Source organism: Anabrus simplex, chromosome 5, assembly GCF_040414725.1.
Source record: "Anabrus simplex isolate iqAnaSimp1 chromosome 5, ASM4041472v1, whole genome shotgun sequence".
Taxonomy (NCBI): Eukaryota; Metazoa; Arthropoda; class Insecta; order Orthoptera; family Tettigoniidae; genus Anabrus; species Anabrus simplex.
This window is the reverse complement of record NC_090269.1, coordinates 258,066,436-258,093,164: the sequence shown is the minus strand read 5'-3', so window position 1 is coordinate 258,093,164 and position 26,729 is coordinate 258,066,436. Positions and strand designations below refer to the sequence as shown.

The window sequence follows — 26,729 nt, the reverse complement described above, 5'->3', positions numbered from 1 at the left end:
CCTTAACCTACAGAAAACATTGTTTTAACATCAAGCAGAAAGTGGCTGCTAGAAACAATATTGTGCGGAAGCTAACTGAAACATCTTGGGGAGCACAATCAGACACAGTGAGGACATCTGCCCTTTCGCTCTGCTATTCCGCAGCTGAATACGCATGCCCGGTGTGGTACAAATCTTGCCATACCAAAGCAGTTGATGTAGCACTCAACGAAACCTGCCGCATTATTACTGGATGTTTGAGACCTACACCTTTGGAAAAAGTGAATTGCCTTGCAGGGATAGTACCTCCCGATATTCGCCGTGAAGTGGCAGCCAAGAAAGAAAAGAGAAAGGTGTTGACATCGGAAGCCCACCCTTTGTTTGGATATGAGCCACCACGCCAGCGGCTTAAGTCTAGGAAAAGCTTCTTGAGAGTAACCGAAACACTTGCAGGAACAGCGCAGCAAGCAAGAATTCAAGAATGGTGCGTCAGGAGTCAACATACGAGGATCAGTCAATGGATGACCCCAAAAGAGGAACTCCCTCCTGGCCATGTCACAGATTGGGTGAATTGGAGAGAACTGAACAGACTGCGCTCTGGTGTTACGCGGTGCAGGGTAAACCAGAAGAAATGGGGTTTCGAAGTGGACAGTACCTTGTGTGTATGTGGAGAAGAGCAGACCACAGTCCATTTGCTGCAATGCAGTTCATGCCCATTCAGCTGCACAACAGAAGACCTGGTTAAAGCGAAGCCAAATGCACTTGATGTTGCAAGGTTTTGGGATCACATAGTTTAATGTGGCTCTTCGCCATCGGAGTATTTATATTATGTTTTATGTTTTTCCTTATCTTTAATTTTAAACTTATGTATGCTTCTGACACGATATAAATAAAGTATAATAAAATGTTTAGCAAATATTTTCAACGAAGATTCTTCTCATTTAATAATATTAGTGTATGCCTCTCACATTATAGAGAACCCTACTTTCGTTATATTTTATGTAGTGCCTACTTTCTTTTTCGAACATTCCACTGCCCGTATGCTTGTGAGCTCCAGCCGTTGACGCAATGAAAGTAGGGAGGACGAGACTTCAAGCCCGGGAAATGACTTCTGAAGGTTCTCATCCAACAATTTCATCTAAACATCTATTTGTAAAACCGAATTATGTAATAGTTGCCCTAATATGCCCGGGATGGGTACAATATATCAGCAAGGGGACAGGAAGGATTGCAACAACTATAGAGGTATCTCATTGATTAGTATACCAGGCAAAGTATTCACTGGCATCTTGGAAGGGAGGGTGCGACCAGTGGTTGAGAGGAAGTTGGATGAAAACCAGTGTGGTTTCAGATCACAGAGAGGCTGCCAGGATCAGATTTTCAGTATGCGCCAGGTAATTGAAAAATGCTACGAGAGGAATAGGCAGTTGTGTTTTTGTTTCGTAGATCTAGAGAATGCATATGTCAGGATACCGAGGGAAAAGAAGTTCGCTATACTGGGGGACTATGAAATTAAAGGTAGATTATTAAAATCAATCAAAGGCATTTATGTTGACAATTGGGCTTCGGTGAGAATTGATGGTAGAATGAGTTCTTGGTTCAGGGTACTTACAGGAGTTAGACAAGGCTGTAATCTTTCACCTTTGTTGTCCGTAGTTTACATGGATCATCTGTTGAGGGCATAAAATGGCAGGGAGGGATTCAGTTAGGTGGAAATGTAGTAAGCAGTCTGGCTTATGCTGACGACTTGGTCTTAATGGCAGATTGTACCGAAAGCCTGCAGTCTAATATCTTGGAACTTGAAAATAGGTGCAATGAGTATGGTATGAAAATTAGCTTCTCGAAGACTAAATTGATGTCAGTAGGTAAGAAATTAAACAGAATTGAATGTCAGATTGGTGATACAAAGCTAGAACAGGTCGATAATTTCAAGTATTTAGGTTGTGTTTTCTCCCAGGATGGTAATATAGTAAGTGAGACTGAATCAAGGAGTCGTAAAGCTAATGCAGTGAGCTCGCAGTTGCGATCAACAGTATTCTGTAAGAAGGAAGTCAGCTCGCAGGCGAAACTATCTTTACATCGGTCTGTTTTCAGACCAACTTTGCTTTACGGGAGCGAAAGCTGGGTGGACTCAGGATATCTTATTCATTAGTTAGAAGTAACAGACATGAAAGTAGCAAGAATGATTGCTGGTACAAACAGGTGGGAACAATGGCAGGAGGGTACTCGGAATTAGGAGATAAAAGGCTGATTTAGGAATGAACTTGATGGATGAAGCTGTACGCATAAACCGGCTTCGGTGGTGGGGTCATGTGAGGCGAATGGAGGAGGATAGGTTACCTAGGAGAATAATGGACTCTGTTACGGAGGGTAAGAGAAGTAGAGGTAGACCAAGACGACGATGGTTAGACTCGGTTTCTAACGATTTAAAGATAAGAGGTATAGAACTAAATGAGGCCACAACACTAGTTGCAAATCGAGGATTGTGGCGACGTTTAGTAAATTCACAGAGGCTTGCAGACTGAACGCTGAAAGGCATAACAATCTATAATTATAATGTATGTATGTATGTAATGTATAAAATATTGTTTTCATACTATGTTGAATTTTTTTTTAATAATATAAAAATTATGTTCAGTTCAGGGCCCTCCATTCAAAAAGTCGACGCCATTCACAAAGCATTCGGTATGATTCCAGAATCAGTTGATGAATATATACTGACTCACTCGCATGACCCAGTGTAGCCATCTGGAAAGTTCCTAAGCAAGTATTTTACATGCACTGAAAGATGGTTTCTATTTTTTTTATATTCGGATAAGTTGAGTAAACAGTATCGTTAAATTTTCCACATTGTTTTGAAGCACATAAATATGTAGAATTTGTCATACTGTAGAACGAAATAACAGTAGTTAACATTTGAACTTTAATTGCATTGCTTTCCGTAGCTCGATGTAATTAATAAATCCATTATCTAGCATTAAAAACAGGAAATACTCAACCACAAAACGGGAAGTACTGAACACAATTTATACAGATAAACGATTTGTTCAAGGTAGAAAGATATGTGATACAGATAAAGATCTCCATGCGGTATCCTTTAATTAAAATATAATGCGGAAAACCAGCATTGTGGTGACAGTCCTTGTGATTTAATGAGAGACGATAATTAAAATGTTCATTAGTGTGCTTCCGTGATTATTACTTTTTTCGGTGAACAAAGCGCTGCCAATTATAGTATTGTGCTTCATTCTCTCCTAAACATGGGTCGTAATTGGCTGTGCTGTTTACTTCTGGCAGTGACCGCAGTTCGATTCACGCTTTCAGAAGACTTGTTCGACAGTTCTTCTTACGATCCATGTGAGTGTCCTGATGGTGATTTGTCTAAACGTTGCCTGTGCGTGTACATAACGAACTGCGATTCCTCCAACTACATAAAAACAGAGGGTGTGTTTGTTCAGAGGTAAATATAAATTATTGTATATTGCCAGAGTTCCTTCCATAAAATATTTTTGAGAAGGAGGATGTGCCTTAATTTTGTATATTCTCCATAATATATTCTTAACTAATTTTGTCTATCTTCCAATAGGAAAGGGTCTGGCTATGTAAGTGCCTATATATTACTAACTAGCTGATGTACCCGAGCTTTGCTACGGAATTCTACACTGTATACAGAATTCTAGGTTAGGTAGTGTACACGTTGTGAGCAGGATTGTAATAAATTGCATAGCTCTTAACGTTACCCTAGAAACGCGACGGGGAATTCACCAAACGTCTTTCCCCATATGAAGACTGGGTTAGGGAATTTTCATTGGAATGGTAGGCCCGCTTGCCTACCATCAGTCACAATCAGGTTGGGGAGTTTTCGTTTTAATGGCAGATACCCGCCTTTTTACATCCTCAGAAAGACTGTCTTAGTGGTTTTCCCAGCTGAAATAAACATAGGTCATCACAACGACGTCGGTAGGAATGGCGCGATTAAAAGTAATGCTTTCATATGAAATACTCGATCAAACCACACATTTTCTTACTTTTAACGAAGAGTACTACGTTGCCGATCTAACAGTCCAAATTTTCAGAGGTAGAATGACCAAGCTGCAGACAGCCGTGATCCGTGAACATTCTTCGTCTTTCTTCGGGGCGGAGGGGTGGGGGGCGAATAGTGGAAAGTTCCAGGATAAAAACTATGCCCTTTTACTAATCTGTTTCCTGGGAGTAACCTATGAATCGGGAAATCTCAATTCACTACACTGGCGGCGGAAAAATATATCTGACTTTCAGGCAAATTTTTCCTCCAAGCCAGAGGAGAAACCACCTTTCACTGCTAATTTGGAACAAAATGAATGTACAATTTAATATGTGTGAAGAGGAAGAAGCTTTCCTTAAGAAACGGCTCTTTTCAGGGTTGAATTTTGAGTTATTTAGTGAACTGTGGTGCTTTAATTTGGAATAGGCCTAAATAGTAATTCTAGACCACGTACTACTATTGTAAGTGAGCCTCTGCCTTAAGTGTGCACACTGCCCATCCAATCAAATCAAATCAAAATCTCTTTATTTGCAAATGAGGTGTCTACCTCGGTGGCAAATGGTACACTAAAATACATTATTGTCAAGCACTAAATTTTAAATTAACAAGAGAAGAATTTTTTTTTCTAGAATACAATAATATACAATTTATGCTAACAATTTTTTCTATTAAACAAACAGATCATCCTTAATAAATTTATATTGTTTACAAAATTCTACTTATAATATCTCCTATACTTACAAACATAGTCAACTCATATACAGTATGTGGAATTACTTCAAATAATACTATGCAAATGGTATAAGATTAAAATTTACATTGCATTTATTTACTTTTTTTGTTTTTTACCCATTTTGGAACCTAAGTAGCATAACGACCTGCTGCGTCTTAACCAGAGCCCACTTTTGCCACCACTTTTCAGAGTTCCTGAAGGGCCTTCACAGCTACGGTAGCGGTCCCAGGGCCCTCGAAGTCCCCACTGTACTTCACCCCTACAGGCAGTCCCCTACTTTGGCTGTCCAAACTCCAAGGACCAGGGGATGGAATTAATTTATTTTAACACACATTTTTTATTTACAATAGCCTGCACTGGTCGAATGCCCTCTAGCATTTCATTTATTTTCCCTGTTGCTGTTTATTCTCTTCTTGAATACAGCGCGTCAGAGTAGGTATCGAATAGCTGGAATACTATGATGAACCAGTTTGTTACGTACCAGCAGTATCAGAAAATGTATGAACCAGAGGAATGCTATGGTAAGGAAGAAAGTTTTCTAACTAACCAGCTCTTTCCCGCCAATATCCAGTCAGGCTGTTCTACTCGGTACGCAGCAGTAATCCCATCTATCGGAGTTGAATGTCAGCATAAGAGACAAAGAACATCACAACAAACAATGATCAATACCGTATCGACTATGATAAGAGTGGTATTTCAGAGTCTAAAGAAAACTGAATGTGAAGGGCTACAATATCGGATATTGTATTCTCATAACTTTTGTTATGTAGTACTTTTCGATAGGACCAATAACATACGTATTTAAATATTAAATTTTAGGCGCCTTCCCCTAACTACAGTTTCATCCAGGGTGAATGAAACTGTTTATATATTAGACTGTAGTTTTTTATTCCCCGACTCTATATACCGATTTTCATTAAATTCTGTCAACCCATTTTCTCGTGGCTCGGCGTTGATATGGACTTAGCAATACAAATACAATCTGTGTTATCATAGCCGGTACAGTAAAAATGTATAAGACATAAATGATCGGAAATTTAATTCTATATAACTTTAGTTATGTAGTATTTATCGATACGATCATTAATAATATAAATATTTGAGAATTAAATTTTAGGTCTTCCCCTAAACTACCATTTCACTCAGCGTAAGTAAAATGATTTATAGCCTAGATTGTAGCGGCTCATCCTCCGAGTATACATACCGATTTTTTATTAAATTCTCTTCAGCCGTTTTCTCGTGATGCGTGTACATACATACAGACAGAAAGACAGCCAGACAGACAGACAGACAGACAGACAGACAGACAGACAGACAGACAGACAGACAGAAATTACGGAAAACTAAAAAGGGCATTTCCTTGTTACTTTAGACATGATCAATACAGAAATACCATTCTTTTCATATTCTGAGCAATGTACAGACAAAACTCTTATTTTATATATATAGATGTCTGGTCTTCAATTTACGAGAATAATGAAGACTATGAAACACCCAAACCCCATGGTACTACAGCCCTTAAAGGACTTTGGCCTACCAAAGGACCGCTGCTCAGCCCGAAGCCCTGCAGATTACGAAGTGTCGTGTGGTCAGCACGACGAATCCTCTCGGCCGTTATTCTTGGCATTCTAGACCGGGGCTGCCATCTCACCGTCAGATAGCTCCTCAATTCTAATCACGTCGGCTGAGTAGACCTCGAACCAGCCCTCAGGTCCAGGTAAAGTTCCCTGACCTGACCGGGAATCGAACTCGGGGCCTCCGGGTAAGAGGCAGGCACGCTACTCCTACACCACGGGGCCGTCGAAGACTATGAAGGTGAATCATAGGTTATAAACTTCATGGTTCTGATCCGTATTGAATTGCAAGTACAATGTAATTATTTATTAAATTAATGTAGTAATTAATGTAGTAATGTAGTAATGGTCCACCTTTCAATTTAGAATATTACATATTATAGTATTGAAAGGTGGACCATTACTACATTAATTTAATAATTACATTATGAAGGTGAAGTAATTAAAAACTCCATAGCAGGGCATGAAATTTGAAGTAACCACTATAGATACCTTGGTCACCACTAAATTTATTCCTCACAAGTATTGTAGAATCGAAGTTATAAAATAGTATCCTTCCTTCTTTTTTAGTTTATTGTACACAGCAAAAATATTAAAACAAAATTCATCAATGGTATCCTCAAAAGTTACTATGAAATAACTTACTTCTAGACTGTTAAAACTGAGCGAGTTGGTCACGTGATAGGGGCGTGGAACTGTAAGCGGGAGATGGTGGGTTCGATTCCCACCGTCAGCAGCCCTGAAGAGTTGTGAATAGCCGGTAAAGTAGGTCGAAAGTGCACCAATGATATAATTTTTTTAACGTCTAGATCAGTATAGAAGTCTTTATGATTCATATTTATTATAAGCTGGATTTCAGCACTGAAGCATTACATGGATGTGGTTTCCTAATTTCATACCCAGAAAATGTTAGAGCTGTACCTCAATTAAGGCCATGATCAATACCCGTTCCAGTCCTTCCCCATCCCTTCTTTGCTGAAAACCTTCGATGTGTTAATGTTATATTAAACTGCTAGTAAAATTATGACTTTTACAGGCCAATTCACTCTCACTTTGTTTGGAAGACACGTGTGTACAGTACGGTGATCGCAACTTCTTCATTGTAAACATTATAAAAGGACAGAAGATTTCTTTATTCTCCAATGGTGGTTACTTAATTCCTATATCATATGAATCAAACTGACATGAAGCACTTATAATAAGCGTCGACTTGACTGAACACTGAATTCGCGAACAGTACCAGGAGCAAAGGATAAAACCATTTTTAAATAACGGGAACGGATATAAGATTTCTAATACTATAACACAGTACAAGAAACATAATCAGTAGTAAATAACTGTTGTCCACTGTCAACATTCATAACAAGTTACAAATATTAAAACTCGGTCACCTGTTTCAAATTCTTGGTAGCCAATTTCTGGCAGCAAGAAATTTCGCAGCCTGTTCCACAGGATCCTTCAGTGCTGAAATCCAGTTGATATGAATTATTATAATGACTTATGTATGATCTAGATGATAAAATAATTTACCTCACTGATGCACTTCATCGGCCATCCACTACAGCTCTTAATGTATGGGGTATGAACGCCCCTCAACAAGGCGGGACTGTCTAAACTGTATATGAATGCCCTATATATCACCATCACCAATTATTGCCTCATTTCTTTGCACCCTTGATATTGCATCCCTGACAAGACGTCGCCACCCAAAATGGTTTTCAGCTGAAAGCCTAGCAATCCTCTTTACTTGAACAAGCCATCTACTTGCGTTTCGTCCTCTAGGTCTTCTAACTTCCACTTCGCCTTCTAAAATAGTTTTTTTCTAAAATTTCCCTTCCCACCTCAAAATGTGTCTTAGGAACCGAAAAAAGCTGTCACTCACACGGCAAGATGTTTAGCGATATTTAGTTATTCTATAGTAACGGTAATGTTTGCATGTTCTTTAATGTTGATTTGGAACTGGTGGAAAAGGAAATCAAAGAGGAATTTAGGAATGGAATCACAATCCAAGGAGAGGAAATCAAAACTCTCAGATTTGTCGATGATATTGTTATTTTATTTGAGTCCGCGTAAGATCTGGAGAAATTGCTGAATGGTGTGGAGACAGGCTTGAAGGAGTACAAGATGAAGATAAATAAACGGAAAATAAAAGTAATGGAGTGGAGTCGGACGAAGTCAGGTGATGTAGGAAATCTATATAAATAATAACATGTCCTGACTGACTGACTGACTGACTGACTGACTGACTGACTGACTGACTGACTGACTGACTGACTGACTGACTGACTGACTGACTGACTGACTGACTGACTGACTGACTGACTGACTGACTGACTGACTGACTGACTGACTGACTGACTGACTGACTGACTGACTGACTGACTGACTGACTGACTGACTGACTGACTGACTGACTGACTGACTGACTGACTGATGAATGAATGAATCGTCGTCGCCGAGCCAAAAATATTGGACATAAAGAAATGAAATTTTGGGGATACTTTAGCCTATATTAGGGTAAAGGTGCTCACTAAGAGAGCATTTTTTGATATTCCGCCGCTAAGAGGAGTGAAAAGGGGGGTGAATTGTGTAATATGAGCATATCTAGATGTCAAAACTTAAAAGTTTACAGATGTAAAAATTGCTATATATATATATATATATATATATACAGTATATCTCATACATTTTTACAGACGTGAAAATTGGTATTTGGAATCCCCTGTAAAGGTAAAGAAACACAGATCATTTATTTTCGGAAATTCTACATAAGGGGAACTGAAAAAGAGGGTACATTTTTAAATAAGAATATCTACAGAACATATTATAAACTTAACATGTTACAGACGTGAACATTGGTATGTTTAATCTTTTAAAAATAAAGAAACATGTATTTTACGTTTTCGGAAAAATCACTGAAGGGGTGGGGGTAAAAAGTGCTTAAATGGGGTTCAATTATTTTTATAAAAATAGTGATATCTCAAAATTCCAGCTGCTTTTGTAGTTTTCAACTTTCGTATCTTACTGTAAATGTAATTGCTGTCATACGTAAATTTTAATACTTCTTTAGTATTAATCACCTCCTCTATCTGGACATTATCCTTGTAATCAACAATCTTTCCATACTGCTGACTGAATATTCTGCCTTTTGAAGATCCTCACATACACACTCACCTTGTTCGTTAATGATTCCTGGAATGTCCTTCTTGGAACCTATTTCTGCCTGGAAGTACCTATACATACTCCTCCATTTTTCACGAAAATTTATGTGACCGCCAATTATGCTTTCCATCATGTTATCCTTAGCTGACTTCTTTGCTAGATTCAATTTCCTAGTAAGTTCCTTCAATTTCTGCTTACTTCCACAGCCACTTCTAACTCTATTTCTTTCCAACATGCACCTCCTTCTTAGTCTCTTTACTTCCCTGTTATAATATAGTGGATCTATACCATTCCTTACCACCTTTAAAGGTACAAACTTATTTTCACATCCATCAACAATATTGCTTTAAACCCATCCCAGAGTCTGTTTACATTCTTATTTGCCGTTTTCCACCGATCAGAGTTAGTTATTAAAAACTCTCTCATGCTTGTTTTATCAGCCATGTGGTACTGCCTAATAGTCGTAATTTTAATATCTTCCTTTCTTTCACATTTATTTCCAATTATCACAAAAACGGCTTCGTGATCACCATCTACTACTTCGGTCTCTCTATAGAGCTCATCTGGCTTCACCAGCACCACATCCAGAATATTCTTCCCTCTAGTTGGTTCCATGACTTTCTGAATCAGGTCCCTTTCCCATATTTAATTATTCGCCATTTGTTGGTCATGCTTCCTGTCGTTCGCATTACCTTCCCAATTGACATTTGGTAAATTGAGATCACCCGCTACAATCACGTTCCTTTCCTTATCGTTTCCCACATAGCTGATTATCTCATCAAATAATTCTGAATCAGCATCTGCGCTGCCCTTTCCTGGTCTGTACACTCCAAAAACATCAAGTTGCCCATTATCTTAAGAGATGAGCCTTACCTCTAGAATTTCGTGTTTGTCATCTTTAACTTTTTCGTAGCTTACAAACTCTTCTTTCACCAGAATGAATACTCCCCCTCCTACCATTCCTATCCTATCTCTTCGATACATCCTCCAGTTTCGTGAGAAATTTCTGCATCCATTATATCATTTCTCAGTCAGGATTCAACTCCTATTACTATATCTGGTAAGTATATATCTGTTAAATTACTTAATTCTATTCCTTTCTTTACAATACTTTTACAGTTGAGCACCAACATTTTTATGTCGTCCCTATTTGATTTCCAGTTCCATGTTCTCTTAACACCGCTCCCTAGGCCACCCTGTTTCCCTGAATGTACCTCCCTATAACCCTTCTAAACAGATTTCCTAAATTATAAGTACCACTGCGATTTAAGTGACGGCCATCTGAGCGCAGATCCCTATCTTCTACCCACCCATTAGGATCTAGAAATCTCACTCGCAGTTTCCCACATACCCACTCCATAGTCTCATTTAAATCCCTAATCACCTTCCAGTCAGTATCCCTCCTACAGAGTATTCCACTGATAACAAACTCCGCTTCCTTAAACTTCACCCGTGCTGCGTTTACCAGGTCCCACATATCCCCAACTATTATGTTGGTACTTATACCTGCTTGGCTTACGTTCTTAGTACCAACGTGAAACACTACCACCTTCTCCTTTCACTCCTCCTTCTCTTCTACTTTCCTCAACATCTGCCTTAACTTAATTCCTGGATAACACTCTACCCTGGTACCCTTTCCTCCACACACTTTCCCGACATGTCTAACGATGGAATCCCCTATGATCAGAGCCTCAACCCTACCCACCTCATTTGATCCCCTCCCCTCCTGGTCAGTCCTATCTTTCCTGACAGCTGCAAAAGCTACTTCGTCCTCACTTTTCTCCATCCCATTACCCTGTTCCACCTGTCTTTTCCTATCCACTACTCCACATTTCCCTTTCCTACCTCTTCCCTTTCTCTTACTTCCACACTTCTCAGCAACAGTTCCCTGTTCCTCATCTTCCCTCGGTTGTTCTACCTGCAATGACTCGTACCGATTTCTCACCGACACCTGTCCTGAATTCTGATCCTGAATTGAGCCCTTAGCCTGCAATCTCCTTCCCCTTAAAATATTAGACCACCTGTCTTCTACAATTACCCCCTTTCCTTCCCATCCCTCTATTACACCTACTGTACCCTGTAATTTTTTTGAGGGAGGCCTACTTTCCTTCCTGTCCTCTGAGAGAATTCTAATTATCTCTTTCAAGCTCTCCAACTCCTCCCTCATACTCCTTAATGCCTGGCCACACCCACAGTACCTACATTCGCACTCCTTAGCCATTCTTAACTAAGTAATGAAAAGAAAAGGAAAAATAAGATAACTTATTCTGTGCAAAATAAAAATTAAAGGAAAGAAATATTGTCTAGGTTAGTTCACAATGGTCACACGACAATAAGTTAATTAATATAGGCTACGACTACACTACAATACCGCTTAATTGTACGATTTTTTAATCCCTATAACACGCTAACAGGATGAAAATTGCTGTTAATTACTGGAAACAGAGAATAATACACAAGAATTACACAATTCTTAACTGCAGTTTAGTCTACCCTAATTTCAACAACAGAATTCTAGTAAGATTAGTCTACCCTAATTTCAACAACAGAATTCTAGTAAGAGAGTTACTGCAGATACCACAGTAATGATACTATACACACAAATATTTCACAGTAATAAAATAAATACACTATTTTCTAATAAGATACTATAATACACTACAATAATGTTAAACTACGTTCAGACTAAGTACAGATACTACAATACACTACAATAATTTTAAACTACGTTCAGACGTATTCTAATTACAACAGGTCATTACAAAGCACAAACAGAGAAGAAAATTACCATTAAAGTTCGATATTCGCAAAACTACTCAAAATTATAGAATAGGCACTCTAATTTCTAATAAGTTACTATACTACAATAATGTTTAAGCTACGTTCATACGTATCCTGGCTTATTACTAAGCACAAATAGACATGAAAATTCCATTTAGGCCTAAATTAGATATTCGCAAGAACTACCGGTAGGTACTCAAAGATTACCAACAAAGTTAAAACACGTAGACAGATTAATATTAGTACTACTTCATCCTACTATGCTGTAATAGAAATGAAACCTGCCTGCAGTTTTATAAAGCTATTGTTATTCCAACTGCGATTTATACCAGTAAAATATGGCCAGTTTCAGTACAGATGGCTCGGAAGCCAAATGTGTCCCACCAACGCTTACTATGTAAAATGTTGAATGTCCCTTGGTATGATTTCATTTCAAATGAAATTTTCCAGCGAAGTGAATTGAAAAGTTAAAGGATATTGCGACGATCGAAGCATGGGTCTACTTGGAAACATTCTACGATTGCCAGAAACTACATAATATTCAAAGATTGCAGTCAAATGGGTACCATTGGGAGGCAAGAGGAAACAAGGAAGACAACGAAAAATATCACGTCGAACATTTCAAGAAGACCTTTGAACAGCTGGAATGCGGAAGGTCTGATGTCAAAGTGAACCAACTACAAAATTGGAATTTATCTGTACCTTTAGCAATATGGAATTGCAAATCAAATACTACCCAGACATCTCTGCAGACTTCAAGGCAACAAGAATAACGTACCGATGATATATGAATAAAAAAACTTTTCAATTAGGCCTATAGTTTTCTTCATTCTTCAAAATAAATTTAAAAGATATACTGACAAATGTTAAATATACAGTTGGTTCACTCTGGCATCAAACCCTGCAAATGACATAGAAGTTGCTGCTTCAGACAAGAGTCGGTGGAGGAAGCTTGCTGCTCTAAACGCCCATGGGCGTGAAAGGATCTAATGATGAGGAGGGGTTAGTATTAGTAAGGAACTGAAATAGCGATTTCACAGGAAAACGTGTACAGGATGGCGTAGAATACAATTTCAACCCACTTGTTTGCCTAATTCTTTTCTGTGATGGTGATGGTTATTGTGTTAAGAGGAAGCACAGGTGGGCAACCATCCTCTCTCTTAAAAATCTTTGAAGAATGAGGGTAACATTGACAGGAAAAGCCACGTGGGGCATGAAAAAAGGAACACTCCTTAGGCCTCGCAAACTTAATACCATCTGGTCGGAAGAGAACAAGAACTGTCCAAGGGAGGTCGGATAGGAAATATGTAAGAGAGCAGTCTCTCACAAGTAAGTGGAATAATGTCAGGCTCAGCTAAGTGATCTGTAGTCGCCAATCCAGGATCCTAAGTTGAGAATATTTCGGGATTCCCTGTCTTCAGTCTCCTCTTGTGGCAGTCAAGATATACCGTGGACGTATTCTACAGTCCCCACCCACAAGGGAGATAAAGTCTATATGAATTTAATGTAGTACATTACTAGAAAGAGAGAATGTCCGCCAAAAACCATGAGAGAAAGAAAACCAACCACTGACTTTTCGCATCTTCTCTTATTGATCATAAAATGAACGATCGCGAACTTTGGTATAATACTGAAAAAGATGGAAAGTTCACCTATAAACAACATTTTTGAACTCATTTTAGCCGCCCATAGTGATAGTTATGCCTTGTTTTTTATTTAATTTTAAAATATAAGTCTTGTAATCTCAAATGTTTGCGACAATAAGCACATCAGATAAATAATCGGTACGTGCAGTTGCGAGTTAAGCGACTATAATCTTCAGTCTTCCAGACAGCGTTGTAAGGAGCGTCAAAGGTAACACATTTAACTAGAAACATATGTTTCTTTCAGGAATGCCTAATCATGTTACCGAATACTGAAATATTGAATTGATAATGGGTAATGGCGTGGCGTGAGGGTTGATGTTACCATCACACTTTTGGAGGTCGATTGCTATGTTGTCGATCAAAACTCACTTGCAATTCGCAAACCTCTTCTGCATATGATAAAAGTATGCACCTGAAAGTTTTCTTTATGTTTTCTTATATATATATCAATGATATATATAAAGAAGTTGAATCAGATGTAAGGTTTTTCGCAGATGGTGTTATCCTGTACAGAGTAATAAATAAGTTACAAGATTGTGAGCAACTGAAAAATGACCTCGATAATGTTGTGAGATGGACAGTAGGCAATGGTATGATGATAACCGGGGATAAAAGTCAGGTTGTGAGTTTCACAAATAGGAAAAGTCCTCTCAGTTTTAATTACTGCGTTGATGGTGTGAAAGTTCCCTTTGGGGATCATTGTAAATACCTAGGTATTATTATAAGGAAAGATCATCATTGGGGTAATCACATAAATGGAATTGTAAATAAAGGGTACAGATCTCTCTGCACATGGTTATGAGAGCATTTAGGGGTTGTAGTAAGGATGTAACGGAGAGAGCATATTTGTCTCTGGTGAGACCCCAACTAGAGTATGGTTCCAGTGTATGGGACCCTTACCAGGATTACTTGGTTCAGGAACTGGAGAAAATCCAAAGAAAAGCAGCTCGATTTGTTCTGGGCTATTTCCGACAAAAGAGTAGCGTTACAAAAATGTTGCAAAGCTTGGGCTGGGAAGACCTGGGAGAAAGGAGACGAGCTGCTCGACTAAGTGGTATGTTCCGAGCTGTCAGTGGAGACATGGCGTGGGAGGACATCAGTAGACGAGTTTGGAAGGATCACAATATGAAGATAAAGTTGGAATTCAAGAGGAGAAATTGGGGCAAATATTCGTTTATAGGAAGGGGAGTTAGGGATTGGAATAACTTACCAAGGGAGATGTTGAATAAATTTCCAATTTCTTTGCAATCATTTAAGAAAAGGCTAGGGAAACAACAGATAGGGAATCTGCCACCTGGGCGACTGCCCTAAATGCAGGTCAGTAATGATTGAAACGAAAAGTTGGGTTAGTGAAGTTGTTTCATGTGTTTATCTGGAATTGCAAACAGATGGTCTTGCTTTTATGGTTGTTGTTGTTGTTGTTGTTGTCATTGTACTTCCTTTTTTAGCATTTTCCCGCTGTAACACGCATCTTAATCCTACTAATGCTACTACTACCAGTACTCAACGTTTGCCTCCCAGAGTACAATATGTGCAATTTTAGGGAATTCAAGAGTTTTAAATACACTGACTGAGCAAATATCATGGGATAGCGGAGCACTGATGCGCAGGTGTGTTGTCTGCGCACCACACGCCCCCTGTGCCAGCGGCAGTTGTATAGGAGACCTTGTGAGCAGTGGCTGTGCATGTGACAGGTGTAACATGGAACGTCGTCGTGAGCTGACACCGTTCGAACGGGGTATGATGGTCGGTGCCCGACGGATGGGAAGTGCGATTTCGGTAGTGGTGCGGGAATTCGGCTCCGCACGATCAACCGTGTGCAGGGTGTATCGTGAATGGTTGAATGCGGGTGTCACCGTCCACAACAGACGTACGACCAGCCGTCCAGCCACCCTCGATAACCGCGACCGGTGACAATTGAGACGGATTGTCAATAGTGACAGACGGGCAACCGTGCAACAAATTACGGCTCAATTCAATACGGGCCGTGCTAGACACGTCTCCCAGTGAACAATCCGTAGGAACATGGGTTCTATGGGGATGGGAGCCGCGCCGCACACGGGTGCCACTGTTAACCCAACGTCATCGGGCACAACGACGCGCATTTGTCGTCAGTCACCAGTGTTGGACACTGGAACAATGGCGTAACGTGATATGGTCGGACGAATCACGATTTCAACCGCACCATGCCGATGGGAGGCACCGTGTATGGCGCAGACCACATGAAGCGATGGATCCCGCCTTCCTTGAAGGTGTGGTCCAGGGCGCCTGTGTCTCTGTTATGGTCTGGGGTGCACTTTTCCTGGTATGGAATGGGCCCCCTACTTGTTCTGAAAGAGACATTGAATGGTACGCAGTATGTAGAGCTGATCGGAGACCATCTCCACCCATTTTTGGCCTTCCAGCGCCCAGACGGTTCTGCGGTGTTTCAAGATGATAACGCGCCGCCACATCGCTCCCACGTCGCCCGGGAACGGTTCCAGGAACATGCAGCGGAGGTCCAACGACTGCAATGGTCACCCAGGAGCCCTGATATGAACCCTATCGAGAATATCTGAGATGTCCTGGAACGCAGGCTCCGTGCCATGGATCCTGCACCCACGAACAGACCAGCATTGGCGGCCGCTCTGCAAACGATTTGGTGTCAGCTGCGTCCAGAGGACTACCAGGGACTTGTCGACTCACTTCCACGGCGTCTCACTGCAGTTCGCAGGCCAGAGGAGGCCCCACACGCTATTAGGTGACTATCCCATGACACTTGCTAAGTCAGTGTACTTTAGTGCGAAAATAACACAGTGTAACTGGGAATTTAGAGGCAGTTCAACAGTTAAAAGCTATTTGGTCAACAACAGTAACAACCAAGACCAAACTGCAGTTTTATAAAAATACTAACTGCACTTTATACCAATAAAACATGGCCATTTTCAGTATAGATGGCTCGGAAGCCAAATGTGTTCCACTAACGCTGACTACCTAAAATGTTGAATGTCGCTTGGTAAAATGAAATGAAATGAAATGGCGTATGGCTTTTAGTGCCGGGAGTGACCAAGGACAAGTTCGGCTCGCCAGATGCAGGACTTTTGATTTGACTCCCGCAGGCGACCCGCGCGTCATGATGAGGGTGAAATGATGATGAAGACAACACATACACCCAGCCCCAGTGTCAGCGGAATTAACCAATTATGGTTAAAATTCCCGACCCTGCCAGGAATCGAACCCGGGACCCTTGCGGCCAAATGCCAGCACGCTAACCATTTAGCCATGGAGCCGGACTGTCGCTTGGTATGATCTCATGTCAAATTAAATTCTCCAGCGGAGTGAGTTATAAAGTTAAAGGATATTGTGACGATCGAGGCATGTGTCATGTACATTGTTTCCCCTGAAGGGGGAAGCGGGCCTCTTAAACCGCGTTTTATACCAGTAAAACGTGGTCAGTTTCAGCGCAAATAGCTGGGAAGCCAGAAGATTTGTGATGGAGAAGGAAATTTGCGGTGAAGGTTAGAGGGTTGGCGGCAGTGGCCTATACTAGGACCTGTCGCGGCATTCGCCTTAGTGCAGGAGATATCAGGACAGCCGATGGTGGGAACAGCTCCTATCCGTCTCCCGAATGCAGAGGCGTAGAGCCTGTGTAAAGCCGTGGCCACCCCTCCTCTGCTTGGTTACACGCCATGTAACACGGCTGACTGCGCCATCTGCTCGTTGATTGACTATTTTCAGATACTGATATAATTACAGTATCCTGGCGTCTTTGTTTGAGTCACCCACCTTGCCTTGTTCCGCACAACCTGCGGATGGCAAGCTGTCCTGCTAGTGGTGTTAGTTGGAGCTCTTTGGAAACGTCCATACCAGCAGAGTTCGTCTTCACAGACCTTCTCAAAAACCGAGGCTACACCAGTACGTTGCCTGATAGTGTCGTTCTTAATGATGTCAGCTAGATATATGCCCATTATTAGAGGCATGATTTTTTCGCATTAATTGATGAACGATTTCGCGAGAAGGATACTAATTTTCGCGTTATTTCGCGAAATAGATATTGCCGTATCGCTTTAATTTCGCGTTAATGAAATTCTAAAATTAATCATTAAAGGATTCATTACTATCACTGATCGTTGATTGTGGAGGTTTAATTAATAGACTGTACATACCTGCTACATACTTTTGAAGCCATTTCCGGACTGCAGGGTGGTTTACCTTCTCCAGCGGGATGTTGGCTTTGAGTAGCATCGCTGTTGTTTCGTGAATAAATTCTATTTTTTCACTCTTAGCTTTCTTTTCCATATTTAATGAGAGTTCTATTGTTGCCTGCCGTTTCACTGTTGGAGTGCTAAATTTACGTTCTTAATGTTCTTTATTTTTAAAACAATGTTTTTCTCCTACTCGATACGAACATTACAAAATCTACACATTAAAATATTGCTTTCCGAAACGTATAAACCTTCACTCGCAAACTGTTTCGCTCTGCTGTGCACCGTAACACTTGTTGAGCGACCCATCTTCGCTACTGTCTGTGATCACTTTCTTAATTTTACCTGACCACGAAGCCGAAATACATCAGTCAATTGTGATACTTGTAGACGTCATTAGGGATTCCAGGATTGCACAGTGCCGTGAGGAGACAGGCTGGGGTGGGATTACCAACAACGACAAGAACAACATTCCAAACATTTCGTTTGGCAAGAAGCCTGGAGTCCGCCTCTGTGGTGTAGTGGTTAGCGTGATTAGCTGCCACCCCCGCAGGTCCGGGTTCGATTCCCGGCTCTGCCACGAAATTTGAAAAGTGGTACGAGGGCTGGAACGGGGTCCACTCAGCCTCGGGAGGTCAACTGAGTAGAGGTGGGTTCGATTCCCACCTCAGCCATCCTCGAAGTGGTTTTCCGTGGTTTCCCACTTCTCCTCCAGGCAAATGCCGGGATGGTACCTAACTTAAGGCCACGGCCGCTTCCTTCCCTCTTCCTTGTCTATCCCTTCCAATCTTCCCCATCCCCCGCAAGGCCCCTATTCAGCATAGCAGGTGAGGCTGCCTGGGCGAGGTACTGGTCATTCTCCCCAGTTGTATCCCCCGACCAGGAGTCTGAAGCTCCAGGACACTGCCCTTGAGGCGGTGAGGCGGTAGAGGTGGTACCCCTCGCTGAGTCCGAGGGAAAAACCGAACCTGGAGGGTAAACAGATGATGATGATGATGAAGAAGCCTGGAGCCAACCCCTTTTCTTTGATGCCATGTCTTAAAGAGATTTTCCAGAATAATAATTATAACATATTTCTTTCCTGTTGATGAATCTTTGTCGCTTTCCTTTCTTTTTCATACATAATCTTGAAACAAAATGTCAAGTTCGTTATTCACTCAGATTTCGCTGTAATATCGCGCTCATCGCGATATAATTGAATTTCGCTGTAAAATGGCTTTATCGCTTTAATTCGCTTTAATTCGTGAACATAATACCCATATTTCCTTAACCAGTAACATATGATTCGTAAAGATATCGCAAAATCGCTTCAAAATATTTTTTGTCGCGTTTATCGTTTATGCGAAAAAATCATGCCTCTACCCATTATCCATCGAAACGCCATCTTGTCCATGGTGTGGAGGGGGTGTTCCACACTTTCACGAATAGCCCAGCACTCAGTGCCGTATAGTGTAAAAGGTCTTAGAACGGTCTGATTTATCTTTGGTTTTAAACGTGTGGCCATTTACTTGTTTGTAAATAAAATCATGAACCAGACACGAATTCGTTTCAACATTGGGAACGTGATATTATTGTCGGAGAATATTCTTATCTTCTTTGCTGGATTTTGAACTCGTAATATACACGTCGGGTCAATTTTAATGACAGACGCTTAAGAAATTTATTTATTTATTTATTTATTTATTTATTTATTTATTTATTTATTTATTTATTTATTTATTTATTTATTTATTTATTTATTTACAGATCAAATGTGCCTTTAACGAAGAGGTGCAAAGGAGCAGAGAAATGCTGTTTTCCCCCAGACGATGATAACGATTATGAGGGAGAAAAAGAAAAAACAGAAACGAGTACAGCAAGTACGACAATTAAAACTCCCCCAAGTACCAAAATACCTGAAGTTTCCCCTGATGTGATCGTACTACCTCCAGAAAACACAAAAGGAGGATGTGGCGTTCGCAGACTCGTCCCAAGAAATCGCATCTACAGTAGCAATCCTTCCACATCATTCGGCGAGTTTCCTTGGATGGTAGTTATATTTTTATATCCAACTCTTGAGTTACATTGTGGAGGAAGCCTCATCAGTCATAACGTTGTTCTTACTGCAGCACACTGTGTGCATGGGTAAGTATTACTGATACCATGTTTTAATTATTTGTATGTCATACAACATGTTAAAACGAGCAACGGGAACATGTATTTAATCCTCTCGCGCACGAATAACTTATTTTAGTCGGGTTGATTTTTACATATAAACATACACTTTCATTACCGTGTAGACCAGGGCCTCTCAGGGTGCATGCGCTTGGTGCGTGCACTGTGCACGGTGCAAAAGACGACTTCGCTTGGTTGACTAGAGTGCAGACCCCCACTCCTCGATTTGAAGCAATAGCGCGGTTTCTCTCTTTCCCCACGCCTAAACCCGCTCGCTTCACCTGTCTCCCTCTTCCTCACTTGCTGCTTAGCGCTCCAAATCGGAGCCGAGTAGCCCAGAGAGGAAGCGTTGGTCCGAGCCGTGCCGAGCGGGAGCGATGCACACTGCACGGAGCTCTTGCGCCTCGATTTGCAAGCGTGAGATTTTGGGCGTTTGAGAGGCCCTGGTGTAGACTGTAATGCCCTTAAGCATTCAGTCCGCAAGCTTCTGTGAACTAACTACACGCCTCCACAATCCTCTATTTGCAACTAGCTTTGTGGTCTCGACCATTTCCACACTTTTTATTATTAAAAATTTAAAAACTACATCCAACTATCGTCACCTTGTTCTTACCCTCTATGGCCAAGTTCGATATTCTTCTACATAATCTGTCTTCTTCCATTCAAACCGTATGATCCCACCACCGAAAACAGTTTACAGTTTCATCCACCGAGTTTATTCCTAACCTCATCTTTATCTCTTCATTTCGAATACCCTCCTGTAATGGTTGCTATCTCTTTGTACCAGCCATCATTCTTTCTACTTTCGAGTCTGTTTTCTTTTTTTTTTTTTTTTTTTGCTTTACGTCGCACCGACACAGATAGGTCGTATGGCTACGATGGGACAGTAAAGACCTATGAATGGGAAGGAATTGGCCATGGTCTTAATTAAGGTACAGCCCCAGCATTTTACTGGTATGAAAATGGGGAAACCACGGAAAACCATCTTCAGGGATGCCGACAGTGGGGTTCGAACCCACTATCTCCCGGATGCTTCATGTCTGTTACTTCTATCTTACGAATAATATATCCTAAGGTTACACAGATTTCACTCCCTTACGACAAAGTCGGTCTGAGAACGGGCCGACGTAAGTTTAATTTCGTCCGAGAACTCACTTCCTTCTTGCAGAACACCGTTGATCGCAACTGTGAATTCACAGCATTAGCTTTGCTACATCATTCAATTTCACTTAACATATTCCTGGAATAATACACATCCTAAGTACTTTCTTCCTGTTCCAGTTTCGCGTTCCCAACCTACATTCAGTCTTCTTACGTTTCTTCCCCATTGTCAAGACTTTAGTGTCGGATATATTAATTTTCATATCATACTAGCTTCACCTCTTTTATTGTTCAAAGATATTAGTCTGCTGGCTTTCAGCATAGTCTGCTGTTAAGACTAGGTCATCGGCATTGGCCGAACTGCTTACTACACTGCCTGACAAAAAATTGAAGCACTCGGAAGAAATGGTCGGATGTCAATGTAACTTCGAACACATACACACGATCGGCGTGCATGTAAACGATTAGAGTTTCTATTCTCTGTGACAGGTAGAACGACGGCCAGAGCGTATTAGTGTCGTTTTCAGCTCTGATAGGGTATGTAAGGGGCGTGAACAGCATCAGATGTTGAGTGATCACTGTGAAGGATACGGAGACGCCGCATACTCGTGTGAAACAGCGTTATCAGCTCCTGTAAGAGTTTCAAAGGGGCCGTAACGATACATACTGTCTTTTACAGGGTCATATAAACAAATCAGTCCTTGGAAGCTATGAAGTATGCAACCTTACCTCATCCCAGGCAACCTGATGTTAAAAAAATTATTGTGTGGGATTCGAAACTTCTACGTCGAGCACTGTCCACTATCACATATCTCCCCGCCCGCTTACTATGCGAGCTACTGCGACACTTGACCTACGGCGCCCACTTCCCAGCCTATATGCAGTACCGTGCTGTAACGGATCAAACACCCTATATAGATAATTAAAGACAATTGCACGCTGGACGCCAGGCTTCGAAATTAAATGTAATTTGAAACCGAATTTAGATATAAAAAGTCCTAAACATAATTTAATGAGACTATCTCGGTCGTGAGGTATAGGGATACTAACCATTAAATACCATGTGGGAAAACATAGGGAACCTATTAAAAAGTCAATTATTTAACGTCGTAAAAAGAAAAAAGTTTTATTTAAAAAAGATGAAATTACGTAAAAACGAGTTTTTACCAAAATTAAAAATTACTGACTGAGATTACAATTCATTACTACCCGCGCGGACTTGCGTTAACAGGGATTACTAATGCTCACCGGAGTTGATCTTCTCGTAGTCTGCGTTCGTGATTGATCGTTGTCGTCCCTCTTCCAACAGCATCATCCTCGTCATCTGCTTTATGGAATGGATTCCACCCTGAATCTATCACTCCCTATTTTGCTGAGTAACAAAACATAGTACCAGCCTTACAATGTGAAATTCCACATCGGAATTAATTGAATAGAGAGAACGGAAAACATCCAGTCCGTCTATATTATACGAACTTGTCTTTCTAAATAATCTGCGTAAGTCTCACAGAGCCAATAAGAAATGTTGAGTATAAGCACATCGTAAGTGACGCACTCAGAAAGCAGAGTGACTCTAAAAGCCCGTGGACTACCTGAGAATGGAGACTCAAGAAAGCTGGATGCAGAATGGAGAATACAGAATGAAGAATCCCGAATGAACTTCAACACGCCGTGTAGATCTATATAAATCCTCTTCAGATTCCCACTTCCTCCCTTGGTGTCACATGACATCTCATTCCAATGAGAGCCGATATACGTCACTACCCTCTCGATATATTGATGAAGTGTCTGTCCTTAACAGAAAAAGCCCCCCTGATAGGAGCACGTGATATGGGGTAATTTAGCGTCGCAACAACGAAATTAGGAATCTTCCTCTTGCTGTTGCGTACGTTTCCAAGAACCATCCAAAATTAACCTTCCTGGACTATTGCGAAACACCAAGTAGCCTGTTAGCGCAAGACCTGAATTGACATTACCACGGAATATTCGAATATATTACAATTAAAAATTATATCTCGTTCTTACGTACAATTACAAAAATGATGATGATGGACGTTAATAATGAATAAAATTACATATGATACATGATACATAGATATACAATTAATTCGGGTGGGCAATCAAATTATGTAAATGTCGTGACGACCACGATTATTACATTCGCCCCCCCTGATTCTGACATGCGGAACACATAATGTCGGAATCACTCACAACCTATTTATATACAGCATAGAAAATATACTGGTTTGTCATACATCGAATCATCATTCACAGTTTGTCAAATTTACACTCCTCTCGACTTTAACATGCCAACTATGTATACATATATTTCAGCCTCCACGCTCTCGAGTGTTCAACCGTCCTTCAACTTCCATCAAAAATTCACACATTGCACAATTACAAAAAAAAACATACCTAAAAATACCACTATACACATCTCCTCTGATTTCTTCACACTGAAGCGTTCATGAGTTTTAACATTGTCTTCACCAGATTAAAATGGCACAACATATAGCGCAACCACACGCTATTCAATATGTGAGAGCATCATTTCACCTGGTGTCATCCAATACCAAGTGTATCCTCACACATGACCCTACAAGCACTGTTACACACGTTCACCCACACGCCGTTGGAACATGTAACCGTGGTACCGCAAGGCCTCTCATGGCACACATTCGCCTGCGATAACTCTATTTTACAAAAACAAACTTTTTACGTAGGTATTCCTATTGGGCAAATCTGAATTCTTTTACATTTACAAAAAACCATGGCATCACATACGCGCCTATTGACATTACTCACGTGCGCAGCAGTACAGTGAGCTCACTCCAGACAACACACCACGCCCCCCACATGTCTACAGACATAACCCGGAAAATCCACTTCTTACATACATACAGCTGATACACAAACACACCAACACTTCGACACAGTAACCAGGCTGACTTCCCTTTATCTACATTCTATATGTTCGCCTTCGTTTGTCACATACCTCCGGAAACTACGAATGTTGTAGGACCCAAGTAAAACATTTTCCCCGTCAGCTAGTTTATAGGCACAAGGTCCCAACCTCTTATGGATACTGTACGGCCCCTGATAGAAAAGAAAGAACTTCTTGATGACTTTTTCCTCACTGCACGACTGCATGGGTACCCTTAAAACCACAAGGTCACCTACTTCAAACTCATCCAATAACCTGCGTTTCTGCTGTTTCTTACGCGCCTCGCCAGATTTTACGATATTTTCCCTGGCCAGTCTCACGTAAAATTCGGCGTCCCGCTGAGGTTCCTCAGTAATGCCTAATACCCTCACCAGTTCATTCTGGGGTTTCCTACCGAAATGAACCTGTAGAGGTGTGAGTCTGGTACTATCGTGTTGGACAGCATTAACCCATGTCTCGATGAGCGATAGTTGCGCCACCCAGGCAGAATGCTTTTCATGTACCAGAGCTCTAAACATACGGCCTAATTCACGCATGACCCGTTCACTCATGTTACCTTGAGGATTTCTAACAGGTGACTGAACATGAGTAATTCCTAAATCTTTCATAACCGACTTCCATTTTCTCGAAGTAAACTGTGGTCCGCTATCAGAAAGTATGCGACAAGGAGTACCAAGTTCAGGTATGTACTTCTCTTGGATTATACGGCTACAAGCTTTTTCTGTTGCTTTCCTCATAGCGTACAATCTGACCAACTTCGAGAACGCATCAATCATGACAAAAACGTACTGAAAGCCGAATTGTCCTTTAACAAGGGGCCCAAATAAATTCACACATACCAAGTCTCCCGTTGTTTTAGAAACTACCGTTTGACGTGGCCCCTCCAGGTAGCGGTTCGGAATTTTGCTCCGCTGACACGTCACAAGTGGCCAGAATTTTCCTGATTTCTCTTCCCATCTTGTCCCAGATAAAGTTCTGCTGGATCTCATATAGAACTTTACTTGTACCGTAATGCCCTAATTCACAGTGGATAAACCTTACCAATAGAACACGGAGCGATTTGAATACACATATTGCCCACTTGTCTTCGCTACACTGTCTAGCTAAAAACCCGTTGACTAATTTATATGTGTGTCCACCGCGTGTCACCGTAGCTTGCTCACTTTCCAGAAGTACAGACAATGGTTCCTGATATTCATCGTCTTTTGATTGCTCTACTAACAAGTTACGCAATCTTTTCAGAGCAGGTTCATTGTCCTTGCAGAGGTACGCACAGACTAATATGCCTTCCTGTGGCTTAAGGATCTCTCCTTCTTTACACAAGTTCTAATCCCTGGACAGAAGATCGGCAAGGACATTGTTCTTTCCTTTAATATGAGACACCGTAAAGTCATATTCCTGTAAAGCCAGTATCCACCTACTAACTCTATTTGAAGATAACTTACAAGTAGAAATAAAGGATAAAGCATGATGGTCCGTCCTTATTTCAAATTTAGTGCCCAGCACATACATCCTAAACTTGCTAAGCGAATACACAATACTCATAAATTCCAATTCAGTAATAGAATATCTCTTCTCACATGCACTCAACCCTCTAGACGCTAAGGATATAATTCCTAAATTTCCATTTTCGTCTTCTTGACATAGGGCTCCTGCCACTCCACACAGCGATGAATCAGTTAGTAAAACATATTTCCCATTCTCCGTAGGGTACTTGAGTACAACAGCCTGCCTGAATCCTTCTTTTAGCTCCCTTAATGCAGTATCATGATTTTCAGTCCATTTCCATTTACTGCCGATTTTCAAGAGTTCCCTGAACGGCTCAAGTAAATAAACGTATCTCAGTACGAACCGTCTAAAAAAATTGCATACCCCAATGTAAGACCTAAGTTCCTTGATATTTCTTGGGGTACTAGTATTCAAGATTTTCTCGATTCTCGTATTCTCAGGCGTTACTCCCGCTGCAGACACACGGTGTCCCAAAAATGTGACCACACGCCTCGCAAAGACACATTTTGAGAGTTTAAGAGTAAATCCAGCGCGTTCGAGCTTCACAAAAACCCTCTCCAAATGGTCTAAGTGCTCTTCAAATGTGCAGGAGCCTATTACAAGGTCATCGATATAAACCGTGGCAAACTCACCAGTGTCCCGACCTAAAGCAATATTTAATGCTCTAATCAACGCCGAGGAGGAGTTTTTTGTCCCATACGGTACTCGAGTGAACTGGTATAAATTATACCTATGACTTGAAAGCAGTGAGATGCCTATCTTCCTTTCTCAATGGTATCTGCCAGAAACTACTCCTGAGATCAACCGTAGGGAACCAGCTTTTCCCATGAAAACTCTGAATGAGCTCCTCAATCGTATGAGACTTTAATTGATCCCCCCGTATCCTCTTATTCATCTCGCGCCCATCGATGCACAGCCTCACACAATCATCATTTTTT

At 41.0% G+C, this 26,729-nt stretch overlaps 1 protein-coding gene across 1 annotated transcript in view; it reads left to right on the top strand.

Moving 5' to 3' along the window:
• The first annotated feature begins 3,239 nt into the window (after positions 1 to 3,239).
• LOC136874480 (phenoloxidase-activating factor 2) overlaps positions 3,240 to 26,729 on the top strand; it is an 81,643-nt gene continuing 58,153 nt past the window's right edge. The window contains exons 1-2 of the mRNA XM_067148108.2: positions 3,240 to 3,439; positions 19,830 to 20,207. Of these exons, the coding sequence (XP_067004209.2) occupies positions 3,240 to 3,439; positions 19,830 to 20,207 (578 nt within the window). The remainder of the gene's footprint in view (positions 3,440 to 19,829; positions 20,208 to 26,729) is intronic.